The sequence below is a fragment of the Marmota marmota genome, unplaced genomic scaffold, assembly GCF_001458135.2.
Source record: "Marmota marmota marmota unplaced genomic scaffold, marMar, whole genome shotgun sequence".
Lineage (NCBI taxonomy): Eukaryota > Metazoa > Chordata > Mammalia > Rodentia > Sciuridae > Marmota > Marmota marmota.
This window is the reverse complement of record NW_025999982.1, coordinates 10,747,097-10,759,815: the sequence shown is the minus strand read 5'-3', so window position 1 is coordinate 10,759,815 and position 12,719 is coordinate 10,747,097. Positions and strand designations below refer to the sequence as shown.

The window sequence follows — 12,719 nt, the reverse complement described above, 5'->3', positions numbered from 1 at the left end:
ATGGAAGAGGTTGGGAAAGTGGACATGAACCTTCATTTTAACTACCTGTCCAGGTGGCTTTGGTGCTGACATAGTCCTGAACCATAGCTTCAGAAATAATGCTTTGAACAGAGTATTCCCCCATAGCCGTGAAGTACCTGAGGCAGATGAATGCCTTCAAAGGCCATGCAGTGCTCTTCAGAGGAAGTGGTCTCTGCAAACAGCTCCAGCAAAGTATATCGGCTGTCAAAATCCATGTGCTGCTCGATGCCATCTTGCTGGCTCAGTGACAGAAGGACGTGAGCCCGACTCCCTGTAATCCACACCCAATCCGTATCTTCTCCTCAATCCCTAATACTTTCTCCCTGCCTTTCCTAGGCTTTCTATCTCCTTCCCTAGGTGTTTTCAAACTTCCTTGTGACTAAGACCCACAGCAAAAAAATATATTTTATGTGGTGACCTGAAACAAACCTATACACATAAAACTAGAACACACAACATGCTACAAAAACTTTATACTGCATATTGATATTGTTTTGTAAAAATGTTAGTTAAAAACCCAACAAATTGATTTCACAACCAATAAATCTCAACCTACTTAAAAATTGCAAGTCTACTCCATTCTCTTTTCTTACACTGCACTGAGAATGGACATACCTACCAGGTGCCAACAATTTGTCCTGTTTGTGTACTTGTAATAACCTAATAATCTATATGCCTCCTTTACACTGAATTGATATTCACCAATACTAGGTGTTCTAATAGAGTTGGGAAATCTGTTTTTACTCCTTGCAGCCCCATTTTCTCCAATGTTTTCCTTCTTTCCCTGGCTGTCTTACCAGCATCGTGGGCTGCCAGAGCCTGCAGCATCTTGCCCGCACTCCGACGAATTTGAGGCTCAGGATTGCACAACATGTGCATGAGCAGGTCCAGGGCTCCTGTTTCCCTGAAGACCCTGGTGAGAGGCCCGATGCTGGCATATGCACTGAGCACATGGATGGTGTGGAGCACAGCAGCTGTGAGGCTTGAGGTCCCACCTTCTGCCAGCTGCCTGGCAGCCCTGCGTACCAGCGCCTGCACGTCGGCCTCCATCTCTCCCATTGCCACATCGTCCAGGCCTCCTGGATCTCTGGGAAAGCTTCCTGAACCCCCAGATGGCTCATGCTGAGGTCCCTTAGATAGTGCTCGCTCACCTAATAGCATGGGGCAGTTAGCATAGACCTCTGGGGCTGACAGCCACATGAGAATGTGCTCTGCTTTGCCTTCCTCTACTCCCACTTTGCTCACTTCCCCACACTTCAGGACACTCCATCGGATCAGGTATTCAGGGCGTCCATCATGTCCAGGCCGCTGTCGAATAAGTTCTTCAGGATATGCCTGCAGCTGGGGCCCCAAGGGCACCATAAGGTCCCTAGCACGCCGTTCCCCTATCATCCTGATCTCCTGAGATACAGAAAGAGAAAGATCAGACAGTATCGGAAAAGAAAGACTATACAGAGTGGGATAACTTTTGGAACAAGAGAGGGTGTGTGGTGATTGGCAGGCTACATGGTAGAATTCAGAGGCCAAACATAAAAGATAAAGAATAGGATGGAACGAACAGCTGAACTTAACTTTGATATTTATAAGAGAAGAAAGAGTGAAAATATCAAGGGGAAGAAATAAAAGGCTTCAAGAGATGGAAATGGTTACAAAGAGAATAAGAGAAACAGGCAAGGTAACAATACACAGAGTTAACAGTTAAGCAGGACAGGCTGGGCAGTAAATAGTAGAATGGCTGAAGGATATAGATCAAGACTTAAAAGGCTAACATGAATGAGCAGGAAGGACAGCAGCATGTGAGATAATGAGGCCAGAAGGCTGGGGGAGGGACAGGACAGGGTAAAGCTAGAGTGTGGATATAGAGGGGTGGGCCACAACAGATACAAAGAAGCAAAGGAAAGGAGGCAGGGATGTAGGGCAGATTACTGGATGGGAAAAATATATGAGTTTTGTGAGAGGAGGAGCAGCCTAGGAACCAGATAAAATTATGTGAGAAAAAGACCACATCCCACCCTGTGCTTATGCTGTATGTATAGTAAGGGTTTAGGTCAGCTAGATTAACAGGAAGGTAGTACTCACAGGGTACAGGGTAGTGAATGAGGTCATGACATAAACAATATAGCACAGATTTCAGAGTCAGATAAATATATGATTCTTAATTCCAACTCACTACTGCATAGTTTTGAACAAGTTGCTTAAAATCTGAGTCTGTTTCCTCCTCTATAAGGTGGTAATATTCGCACCTATCTCATGAAATAAAAACCTAATAAGATTATGTATGTAATACATTTAGAGTAGCATTTAAGGCTGGGGATGTAGCTCAGTGGTAGAGTGCTTGCCTAGCATGTACCAGGCCCAGGGTTCAATTCTAGAACCATACAAAGAAACAAAAACATCTAGCACATGAGTGCTCAGTAAACATGGTCTAATATTAATCTATTATTCTTATAAGGTACAGGCAGTTATCAGATAAATTAAGTCAGAAGATTATAAAAGGTAGTAGTATAATCAGGAAAAGCCATGTGTGATAAGCAGTATAGAGGCAACAGGGAATAGTGAGCATAAGAATGTAACATGAACCGGACGGGGATTGTGTCAGGGTACAGAATAGAAGACAAGAAAGAACAGAAGAGAAAGAGACATAAAAGATGTGGACTTCAATGGGGGTAGGGATTCACTGAGCGCGCGGGTAGGGAGAGGCCAGGAGGTAACCAGCCTCCTAGCAATCGGCAACTGATTAGCGCCAGGAGGAATAAAATGAATAGGCCCGGCGGCTGTGGGAGGAAAATTGAGGAGGCGCAGCGTGGGCCTAGACCAGGAGCAATAAACAGATGTGGGGGTGAGGTTTGGCTGCGGGGACTGAGCCCAGCGGGGAGCAAGGCCAGTCTCACGTTTGCAGTACAGTGGGGCGGTGGAGACCTGTACGGCAAGGGAATGGGATTGAGGGACGGGGTAGGGATGCCGGGTAAGCATGGTGGGGGGCGCGGTCAGAGAAGGATGACAGGACCGAGCGCAATCTCAGAGTAAGTTCTGGTTCCCTCGTCAGCCTCACAGAGAGTGGGTAAAGGACCAGAGATTGGGGAAGGGACTGGGTCGGGCGCAGAACCTCCTCTCACCTCCCACCGTCCGGACCGGTCCTAGCTGGGACCCGCCGTCCAGGTCCCGCCTCCTCAGCAGCTCCCTTCCGGGTCACATAGCGAGTGCACGCACCGCCTAGCTTCTACGATCTACGGGTTCCACAGCGGTCCACGCCGAGCGTGGCGGAACAGCGCGCGTGGAGCATGCGTACTACTCGTGGGCCCCGTGCTCGTGGAGAGGGGCGTGTGAAGGCGGCGTGCTAGAGGAGTGCAGTATCACTGGTTGCTCCTTCTTAGCGGCAGTGGGCTGCCCTTTCCATGTAGTCAACTGGAAAACTTCCCTTCTCTTTACTAGGTCTGCCTTCCTCATATTATCTCCGGTTACTTCATTCATTCTGAAACACAGTAATCTCCCACCATAGGGCTTTTCAGTAGGTCACGTGCCATGATTTCCCCAAACTTATCATCAATACTTTGGGTAATTGATCCCACATACCCTGTTAATTAAAATTGCTTGATTCTGCTGGCCTAAAGCACCTAGCAAAACTATGCATAGGGAGACAACCCGCCCCCCCACCATGTTCTTTAAATCATATAGAATCCAACAGCACAAAGCACCCCTTAACATTCCGTTTTCATCAAGCAGCCAGATTTGTTTCTTGGAACAGTTTTGGGATTTGTTTCATGTTTGCACCTCCCTCCCTATGTTGAAAAACAGAGCCAAAGACCTCACAGTCTGTGCACAAAAATGATACATTTATTGAAAGAGTATTTTTTTTTTAATACAAAAGAAAGCTCTGTACATAGGACTGTGACCATGTCCACTATTCCTGGGTCAGTATCCCAGGGGAAGTAGAAACCACTGACACACACACCCCACATTCACACACACACATTCACTCAGGCACACACACATACCCCAGAGCCATCAAGTAAGGGAAACACCAAGGGTTGCTCCACATATAAATGCCACCTCATCCCTGATGCACATGTTCTCCCAAGGCCACACTCACACAACACACATTGTAAGCACTTTGCCTGATTCACTCATTGGGTCTGTCTTTTGTGGGAAGGAGAGAAATTCATCAACATCTCCTCCTCTGGGTGGGGGATTGGGGAGTGAGTGAGTGGTGGTGGAGTGAAACAAGAGCAGAGAAAAGGGGTTGGGCAGTTACAGACCTGAGTCCCAAGCTCCCCAACTCTGGCCCCTGATTTGCCATGCCCCAGCCTTAAAAACCACCCATAAGCCCCAGCTATCTCCAGGAGAAAGCCTAGGAAGGCAACTTCCATCTTGGTACTCCAATTTGGGGCAAGACAGCAATGGGGGTTAGAGGTTAGGGGGTTCTTAATTGTGTCGGCAAATCATCCCCTTGATAACTAGGCTGTGTGTAGAATCTTCCCCCACCCCTTCACCTAATCACAGAAGCAGGCTTGTTCCTACTGAAGGCAGTCGTTAAGGGGTTAATAAAACTCCACCCCAATTGCTGCCCCATTTCTGAAAAAGCTCCCTTTCTGGATACAGGTGGTGAAGGTAGGCTCTGACACAGGGTAAAAATCTTCCCCATGGTGGCCCACCCTCAAGTTCTACCCTAAGGGAGCAGGGGTGGGGTGGGGCATGGCCCCTGTACAAATTACATAAATACTGAGGTTACACTTAGAAAAATAAAGTCATTTTCTTCAAGGCTTTTTGTCTTAATTTAAAAAAGTTACAGTAGCTGCTCACTCCCTGGGAGAGCTGCCCATTTCTGGCTCCCCATCTCTATACTCAGCCCAAAAGCTGCTCCCACTTCTGACCCCCCATTCCTGCCTCTCCCCCCTCCCAGATCCCACCCTGCTCACTGCAACTTGGGCCCCAGGCAGCTGCAGGCCTGGGGGAGCACAAGGCTGCAATGCCCATGTGTGTGGCACAAATGAACTCAGTTGCTTCTACCTGACACCCTCCCACCCCACCCCCACATTTGGTCTCCCTCTTCCCTCTCCGGAGCTACAGCCTAAAGGGCAAAAAGAGGCCCAGAGCTGTGGGTCACCCTCCCCACCCCTTCAGGGCATGGCCTGAGGGCCCCTCCCCCGGCTTTCTCCTGGAAACAACTCAGGACCGGGTGATCCCAGATCTCCCCCACACACTGGCGGACCCCAAGCTCATGGGGTGACTCTGTCCCCAGGGGTCCAGCCAGTTCTGGGGAGCCCTTGGGCTCCCCAGGGAAGGGGAGTTCGGGTAGGGAGGGGGATGAGAAAAACGCCATAAAAAAAAGTTAAATATTTTAAAAATATATATTTATAGATTTGTTTTCACTTCGTCTCCTCAAATAAAAAGTTCAAAATCAACTTTAAGTAAAGCAGCTGGGAGGAGTGGGGGGGGAAGACAAAGGGAAGAAGGGAACGCTGGTGGTTCCCTCCAACCCAAGAGCCCCTGGAGGTCCATGGGGAACGGCAAGGCAGGGCAGGTGGCCCCAGGAACCTGCCCAGTGCACAGGCCCAGCTACTCAGGAGCTGAAGGGGCAGAGGGCGGCAGCATGAGGGAAGAAGCTCCCATCTCCTCAGCTGGCTCCCTGAGGGGAAGGTACAGGGCTCCTTAGACCCAGCCTGTGGCAGACACAGTGCTGACTTGGGGTCAGCAAGGAGGCTGGAGAGAGAGTCCCAACCGCTTCCTCAGGGGAGGACACAGTGTCCAGTCCCACAGAAGGCCTGTGAGTGGGAAGGTGGGACACAGTCCCATTGGGTAAGCTAATACTCATGGCAAACATCCAGCCAAGCTGTTGAGGGGAGTCTGAGGAGGGAGGACAGCCCCACCGTCAACAGAAATAGGAGGTGGAGCAGGAAGGAAGGAAAAGTGAGGGAGGACAGGTGGAGGGCAGGCAGGCCCATTTCTTTGGCTGGAGTGAGAGGGCATAGTCCCGTGGCTGCCCGCTCCTCCTCCCTGCCTCCCTCCTGCGGCCCGTCAACAAGTGTGTAAAGAAAACGTGAAAAGGCAACAATAAATAAGTGGTGCCGTCCCTTGGGCCATCTGTCCAGGGCAGCGGGCGGATCATTCACTCTTGGTGCTGTGGGCGGCATCCAGGTTCACCACCTGTAGCTCGGTGAGGTTGCTGCTGCTCCCAGCCTGCTGCCCTATCACAGCCATCTGGAGGGAAGGGGGTATATGAGGAAGTGGGCAGGAGGATCAACCAGTCTGCTGCTGGCCTGCCTGCCTGCCCACCAAAGGCCTGAGCAGAAGAAAACAAATTAGGATGTGGGCTCTGACCAATTGGTAATAATGTCCACCCAGCTGAAGATGCAGTAGCTACATGTGATGATGTGAGAGGTGCCCCCACCTACCTGGTGAAGCTGGACTGCAGAAACAGGGATCTGCACTGTCCCAGATGGCGCTGTCAGGAACACCTGGGGGACGCCACCTGCATTGGAAACCATAAGAGATACACACTCATGTTTGCTGAAGAGGATCTTCCAGCTATTGGAGGAGTGGCAATGCACAAGTGACTGGTGAGTCTCAGTGCCCAATATGTCTTGAGAGTACCTGTGGGTATGAGGGTCCAAGTAGACAAGGTGTCCTAGTGTATGTGAGAGTATCCAAGTCTGTGTGTGTGTGTGTGTGTGTATGTGCGTGTGCGCGCGCGCGCAGGAAATATGTATTGGCATCCAAGTGTGTGTGTATGAGCATGTATACCTCAGTGTGGGAGTTGGAACATTTGAGTGTATAAGGGAGGAAATAGTCCTCCTTCCTTCAACCCTGCCCTTCCCCTCACCTTGCTCCTGGACCTGGCTGTGTGACACCTGCATGGTGGATGGCGCCTGGGAGAAGGCATTGAGCACGGTGAGGCTGCCATCAGCTAGGCCCGAGGTGGGGGCATACATCACCGCATGGGGGCTAGGGTACATCATGTGGCCTCCCACAGTTGTGGGCACGGACGATGTCATGATGGTGGCGGGCAACGTCACTGGAAAACACAGACACATGTCAGGCACTAGTCTCTCTGATATCTCCCTTCCTATCCCAGGATTCTAGTCTCAAAGATCTTTTCGCAATGTCCCAGGGGGTCAGAAGCTTGACGAGACTATAACTCTGCTCTCTTAGTCACCAGCTAAGAAAAGCCTATTTTTTTCCCGGAACACAAAAGCACCAACCTTTGACTATATCCCATCATTTGTACTATTGGATTGTCCATCTACTGAACTTTTTGCTCTCAAGCCCTAAGATTTCAAGGACTAACCTACTCCCAGGAAACTCAGATTCTCTCCCTTTAGAGTGCTCCGTCATCCCATTTTTTAAAAATTTGTTCTTATGCCTCCTCCCTCTTTCTAAACTCAAACCTCACAAATTCATCTTCTAAACAAGCACTTTTCAAATGTTAACAAACATACAGTTACATAGGAATCTTGTTAAAATGCAGATTCTGATTCAATAGGTTTGAGGTGATGCTTAAGATTCTGTATTTCCACAAGCTCCCAGGTAATGTTGGTGCTCCCAGTCCCTAGACCACACTTTGTGTAATAAGGCTGAAATAAAGATAACTTAAAAGTAATTTTGAGATAATCCTATTGTTTCTGAAATGACCAAAGATACCTGAGGGGTGAAATGACCAAAGATACCTGAGGGAAATTATGGCTACTCAAATTCTATAATACCTTCCCCACAAGGAGATAACTGCCCCACGAGTCCTTCCTGATAACTGATTAAATGCTGGGTTTTAGGGCAAATAACTTCTCCTTATCTAAATAAGAAAGAGGTAACTTCAGTGATCCTTAATTTCCTCCTGGAATCCACAAGCCCACTGCAGGGCAGGATTTAAAATCCAGCATTCTCACCTGACTTTTCCTTAAAATTATACCAAATGCCTCAGTTTCTACTTTAAGAAACTCTCTTACTTTACATACACGAAGGATATAGCTGGGTATCTGCTGCTAGGCCTCGTGGGGTGAGACAGAGCAGGAAGGGCAACAGGGCTGCAAGTTATACCTGTCCCGCTGGAGGAGGTCTGCGTGAGGTCTGTGCTGCTGTCGCGAGAGGGAGACGCTTGCTGTGGGGCCTGGTGCACCTGAATGGCCTGCACTGGGACCTGCTGGGCCACTGCCCCACCTACGAGACACAGAATCTTACTTGGGCTCTATCCTGCCCAGTTGCCACCTGCAAACATGTTTAAACACTCCAGTCCTAGGGTCTGGCACACTGGTCCCAAACTCCCAACCCTCTTTCCTAACAGCCAAACAGGTCTTCCATGCCCTGAATTTCCTCTCCAGGGGCTTCTTTTCTTCTCCTTCCCGAAACCTTACCTCTACCTTCTTCAAATGACCCATCAAGGACATAATCTGCCCTCCAGTCAAGATAGGAGAGTAATGGAATGTCTACTGTCCCCATAACAATGGAGGAACATGGCTGGGCTAGCTAGAATTGCTAGAATATACAGTTGAAACTTACTGATGAGGACAGCAATCTACCAATAGGATATATAAGGTTTCTCTAAGGCTCTAACCCTTGTTCTGAGCTGAGAAAAAGGGTCTCCTCATGCCAGTCCTAAACCCACTCTGAGCATGCTCAATTTGGCCCAGGGAGGATGAATCTCTCCCTGCCTCTTGTGACTCACCGGGCATGAGGGTGAAGCTGGTAGGCAGCTGCATAAGGCCCCCAGAAGAGACGGGGCCGCTGCCTGTACTCTTCAGCACAGTCCCGTTGGCACTGCTAACAGCGCTGGGGCTGACGCTAGCAGACACTGGTGCCAGGTAGTTGGTGATGGGGAAGGAGGGGCCGCTGCTGACTTGCATGGTGGTAGAGGTGCTAGGTGCTGTTTGGATGGTGGAGGTGGTACCTGGCAGGTTGGTGACTGTGAACGCCGGCTTCAGTGTGTCCTATATCCAGAGTAAAGATGAAATAGTGAGCCTCTACCAGACCCCACCCAGCAGAAGCTTTGTGTGGACTGAGAGCCCAGACTGAAATCAGTGTGCTTTGGTTCAAATCCCAGCTCCACAATATCTGATGCAGGACCCTTGGGCAAGTTATGAAGCTGCTAAGCTTCAGTTTTCTACCTCTGAAAGTGTAGAGGGCTGGGAGCACAGCTCAGTGGTAGACAGTTGGCCTAGCATTTGTGAGGCCCAGGGTTTGATCCCCAGCACCATAAAAATAAAATAAAAATAAATGACTAAAAGGAGGACAATACCTCATAAATTTCTGTTTAGATTTAATAGGCTAATATATCCAAAAACATTTAGAGACTATTACCTGGCACATAAAGACAAATACATATCTGCTACTCTTGTGATCATGATGACAATGATAGTCATGATTATCATCGTCAGAACTCCCTGGATTCTCTGCCCCAGTGGACTGTGGTCACAGATCATGACCAGGGTCTGTTTCCAGCTCTGGCAATGACCATCTGTATAAAGTTGAGGAAATTACTTTCTTTTTCTGAGCCTCAGTCTTCCTCTTCCTTGTGTTTATAGACACAAGGAGACTGTACTACTATCTTATCTTTAAAGGGTTCTTCCAGCTCTGACCTGCCAGGCTTCTAAGATGACTGAGAGTTTTTCAGGGAACTCAGGATGTGAGAGAGATCTTAGAGTTCTGGCACTGAAGAACTATGCTAAATGCTTAAGACTTAAACTACCTAGTAACTTACTCATCCACCAGAATTTCCTATTGCTACAGGGGTCTGAAAATGATTACAGGTGTAGGAACTAATAGAGGGGAAGACTGGAGCATTGACTCTCTCTCCTCATGGGGGTGGGAGGGAAGAGGGGAGGGGCAGCTCTGTTCTTAGAAGGGGAAAGAGAAAGCCAGGAGCTTAAAACCAACCACCAAGCCTAAATCAAACTGAGTTAATAGGGGGCTCAAAAGCTGGGAGTGGGTCAGCGAGGGATGTTTGCTAAGCAGCTGGGCTCAAGGCCACTGATTGGTAGAGGCGTTGCTAAGGCAAACAGTGCCCCTTCCTCTCATTGGCCAGTTAGTTAAGGCACACCCAGAAGGTGGAGCTCCCCAGACAGCAAAGAGGAAGCCCCGCCCCATCTCCTTACCGGGAATAGGAAGGGGGAGGCGTAACTAGGGCCGGCATCCCTAGCAGCAGGCGAATACACTCCCTAACTGCACAGGCCTCAACATCCTGAAGGGATAGGCGGCTAGCTAGTAAGGTAGTCCACCGCCCAGTCGGCCAGCCCGCCTGCCAACAGTACTGAGTTCCCAGGACCCTGGGACCCAAAGTGCTCCCTTCCTACTCCCGGGCGACCCAGTCTACCAGAGGGGCAGGGCTAAGTAACACCCCCGCCCCCAGCAGGGAGACAGCTGGCGGGAGGAATGCAAAGGCTCTGCCAGGCAGGCGGGCTGCGGGCGGGAGGCCGGCGTGGAGCCCGAGCAGGCCTTATATGGGCACGGAGGCCGCCCGCTTATCTAGGGGGCCGGCCTCCTGTCAGGAATGGAGGATGGACACCTGTCCCCTAGGATAAGGGGCACTAACCTGGCTCTACCCACCTTTGTAGACACCTTTCTACCTATATTGAGCCAGGTAGGGAAAGAGATCCCCTTCCCTTCCCTCCTCTTACATATGTGATACAAACACACCTTGGTCTCCCCACTGCTGTCAGACTCCGACACCTGGTAGGTGAGATCTGGCTCTTCAAAGCCAGTGGCACTCATTCTCTGGTCTGTGGTGGGGTCTGAGCGGGGTGGAGAGTCTGGCGAGTTCAGGCAGGTCTGAATCAGTGCCTTGCCGGTGTCACTGGTGATCATGGGCTGCAGTTTGCGAGTGGCAAAAGTATACACATGGCCTGTCTCACTGGCCACCAGCAACAGCACCTGTGTCCCTGTCAGCGTGGACAGCTCATAGGCCTGAGGGATGGGGAGGGAGATGGGCAAGTCAGCAAAACTTTTTATCTTCAACCTTCCTCAGGAAGAAGGAAAGAGAAGAATACACAGAGATCTCCAGCCCCCACTCCTATAATGACTTTCATCTTTAGTGACTCTACAAGGGTCCCATCAGTGTATATGAAAGTGAGCTATGAGCAGTAAAACTATCCATGCCTCTCCCCAGAACACAGATAGCCAGCAAACAGTCACTGCCTCCCCAGGGATGGAGCATATAACCTCAGGGGACATGGAGGACCCAGTTAGCTCCCAGTGGATGGAGCCTCCCTCTCTCCTCCCTGTCACAGGGATAAGGGACCACCTAAGCCACAAACTGTTTCATGGTCTTCCCAGGCCCTAACCTGTTGCTATAGCCTAATTTTTCCTTCTGCCCTATAACATTGTACTAACCTTTTTTCCTACTTGTCTTGGGAAGGAGGAAGAAAGAAGGGAGGAAGGAAGAAAGGAAAAGAGGGAGGGAAGGAAAATAAAGGCGAGTTTTTCTTCGTGAACTATCTTTCCACACAGCCTTCTCTACTCATGATAAAGTAACAAGGGACACTAATGTAACAGTGTCTGGAGTGATGGGAGATGGCACCAAATACTCTGCCAGGAAGGGGACCCCAGAGATACCATCCTTACTCCCAACAAAGTTCCACACCCACCTTGGATGCACACACAGATAAAAATACCAGCCAGTGTTCCCAAGGTTGTAGCTTGTTTTCCATTTCCTCTGCTTCCACCCATTCTCATATATTCTACCCCCAAGATGACTTGGAGGAGGCATTTCTAGGCACTTCTACAAACTTCCCTGACCTTCCCTCAAAGTCCATGCCCAAATTTTCCCTAGGGTTGGAAACCCCATCTGCCCCAAAGACAGGCGATTCTGCAGACAGTCCTACCGGGAGCATGAGGTTTCCAGTGAAGCAACGGAAGACACATGGCCAGGGCGGGACTTGGTACCCGATGGCTACTCCAGACAGCACGAGCTCTCCTGCCCTCCTGCCCGGCTCCCTCACCTGGCCCCTAGCCCTGCCTATCCTCTAGCCAGCACTACTCTTGTGGTGCCCACCTTCTTCCCACACATGCTGGCTCACTGTTGTCATACAGCTCCGGTCTTCTCATCTCCATACCTTCCCTGCTCCCTGCTTTTCCGACGCATTTCCCTAACCGGACCTCTGACCCCAGCATCTCGTTAGCCACCTCCCCGGCAGCCACTGCTCACCCCTTCACTCCGCCCGGTCTCTCTTCCTCTCTCGTGCCGGTCACTCCCACCCCGGCGCCTCTTCCCTCTATTCCGGACGTTTGCGGCATCTCCCCTCTCCCCACATTTCCCTGGCGGCCCCTCCCCTTTCGCCCTTCGCGGGTAACAACCATCCCCTCCCACACACCTCCTGCGGACTCGCCGCCTCTCACCTCCGCCTCAGCTCTGCCTTGCTCCCGGGCTCCCCCTGTGCCTACCCACCCTCCTGGTACCCGGTGGCCGACCAGCCTCCGGCTTGGTACCTTCTTCATGATGCCCGTCTTCCTCTTGCTGAAGGTCGTGTAGCGCCGCAGCTTGTTGTCGATGAACTCCATCTTGATCTTCACCCGGCCCCGGGTCTTCTTACCCGGCTTGGCCCCGCTCACCGCGCCGCTCACCGGCCCGTAGCCCCCAGCGGCCGCCGCCGATGCCTCGGGCCCACCGACCACCACGCCGAGCTCCATCTCGCTCAGGCTCCTCTTCAGGCCTCGCCGCTCGGCGCCCAGCTCCTCCTCCTCGCCCGACTCCGAGTCGCCCTCGCTGCCGCTGT

At 50.8% G+C, this 12,719-nt stretch overlaps 2 protein-coding genes across 2 annotated transcripts in view; both read right to left on the bottom strand.

Moving 5' to 3' along the window:
• Cul9 (cullin 9) overlaps nucleotides 1-3,252 on the bottom strand; it is a 35,886-nt gene extending 32,634 nt beyond the window's left edge. Inside the window, exons 1-3 of the mRNA XM_015487764.2 lie at nucleotides 3,138-3,252; nucleotides 819-1,422; nucleotides 138-292 (exon numbers count right to left, since the gene is read on the bottom strand). Of these exons, the coding sequence (XP_015343250.1) occupies nucleotides 138-292; nucleotides 819-1,413 (750 nt within the window). The 5' untranslated portion in view covers nucleotides 1,414-1,422; nucleotides 3,138-3,252. The remainder of the gene's footprint in view (nucleotides 1-137; nucleotides 293-818; nucleotides 1,423-3,137) is intronic.
• Nucleotides 3,253-3,833: 581 nt separating this feature from the next.
• The window catches only part of Srf (serum response factor), a 10,295-nt gene continuing 1,409 nt past the window's right edge, over nucleotides 3,834-12,719 (bottom strand). The window contains exons 4-10 of the mRNA XM_048805728.1: nucleotides 12,433-12,715; nucleotides 10,645-10,911; nucleotides 8,678-8,939; nucleotides 8,053-8,172; nucleotides 6,842-7,033; nucleotides 6,414-6,490; nucleotides 3,834-6,219 (exon numbers count right to left, since the gene is read on the bottom strand). Coding sequence (XP_048661685.1) covers nucleotides 6,124-6,219; nucleotides 6,414-6,490; nucleotides 6,842-7,033; nucleotides 8,053-8,172; nucleotides 8,678-8,939; nucleotides 10,645-10,911; nucleotides 12,433-12,715 — 1,297 coding nt within the window. The 3' untranslated portion in view covers nucleotides 3,834-6,123. The remainder of the gene's footprint in view (nucleotides 6,220-6,413; nucleotides 6,491-6,841; nucleotides 7,034-8,052; nucleotides 8,173-8,677; nucleotides 8,940-10,644; nucleotides 10,912-12,432; nucleotides 12,716-12,719) is intronic.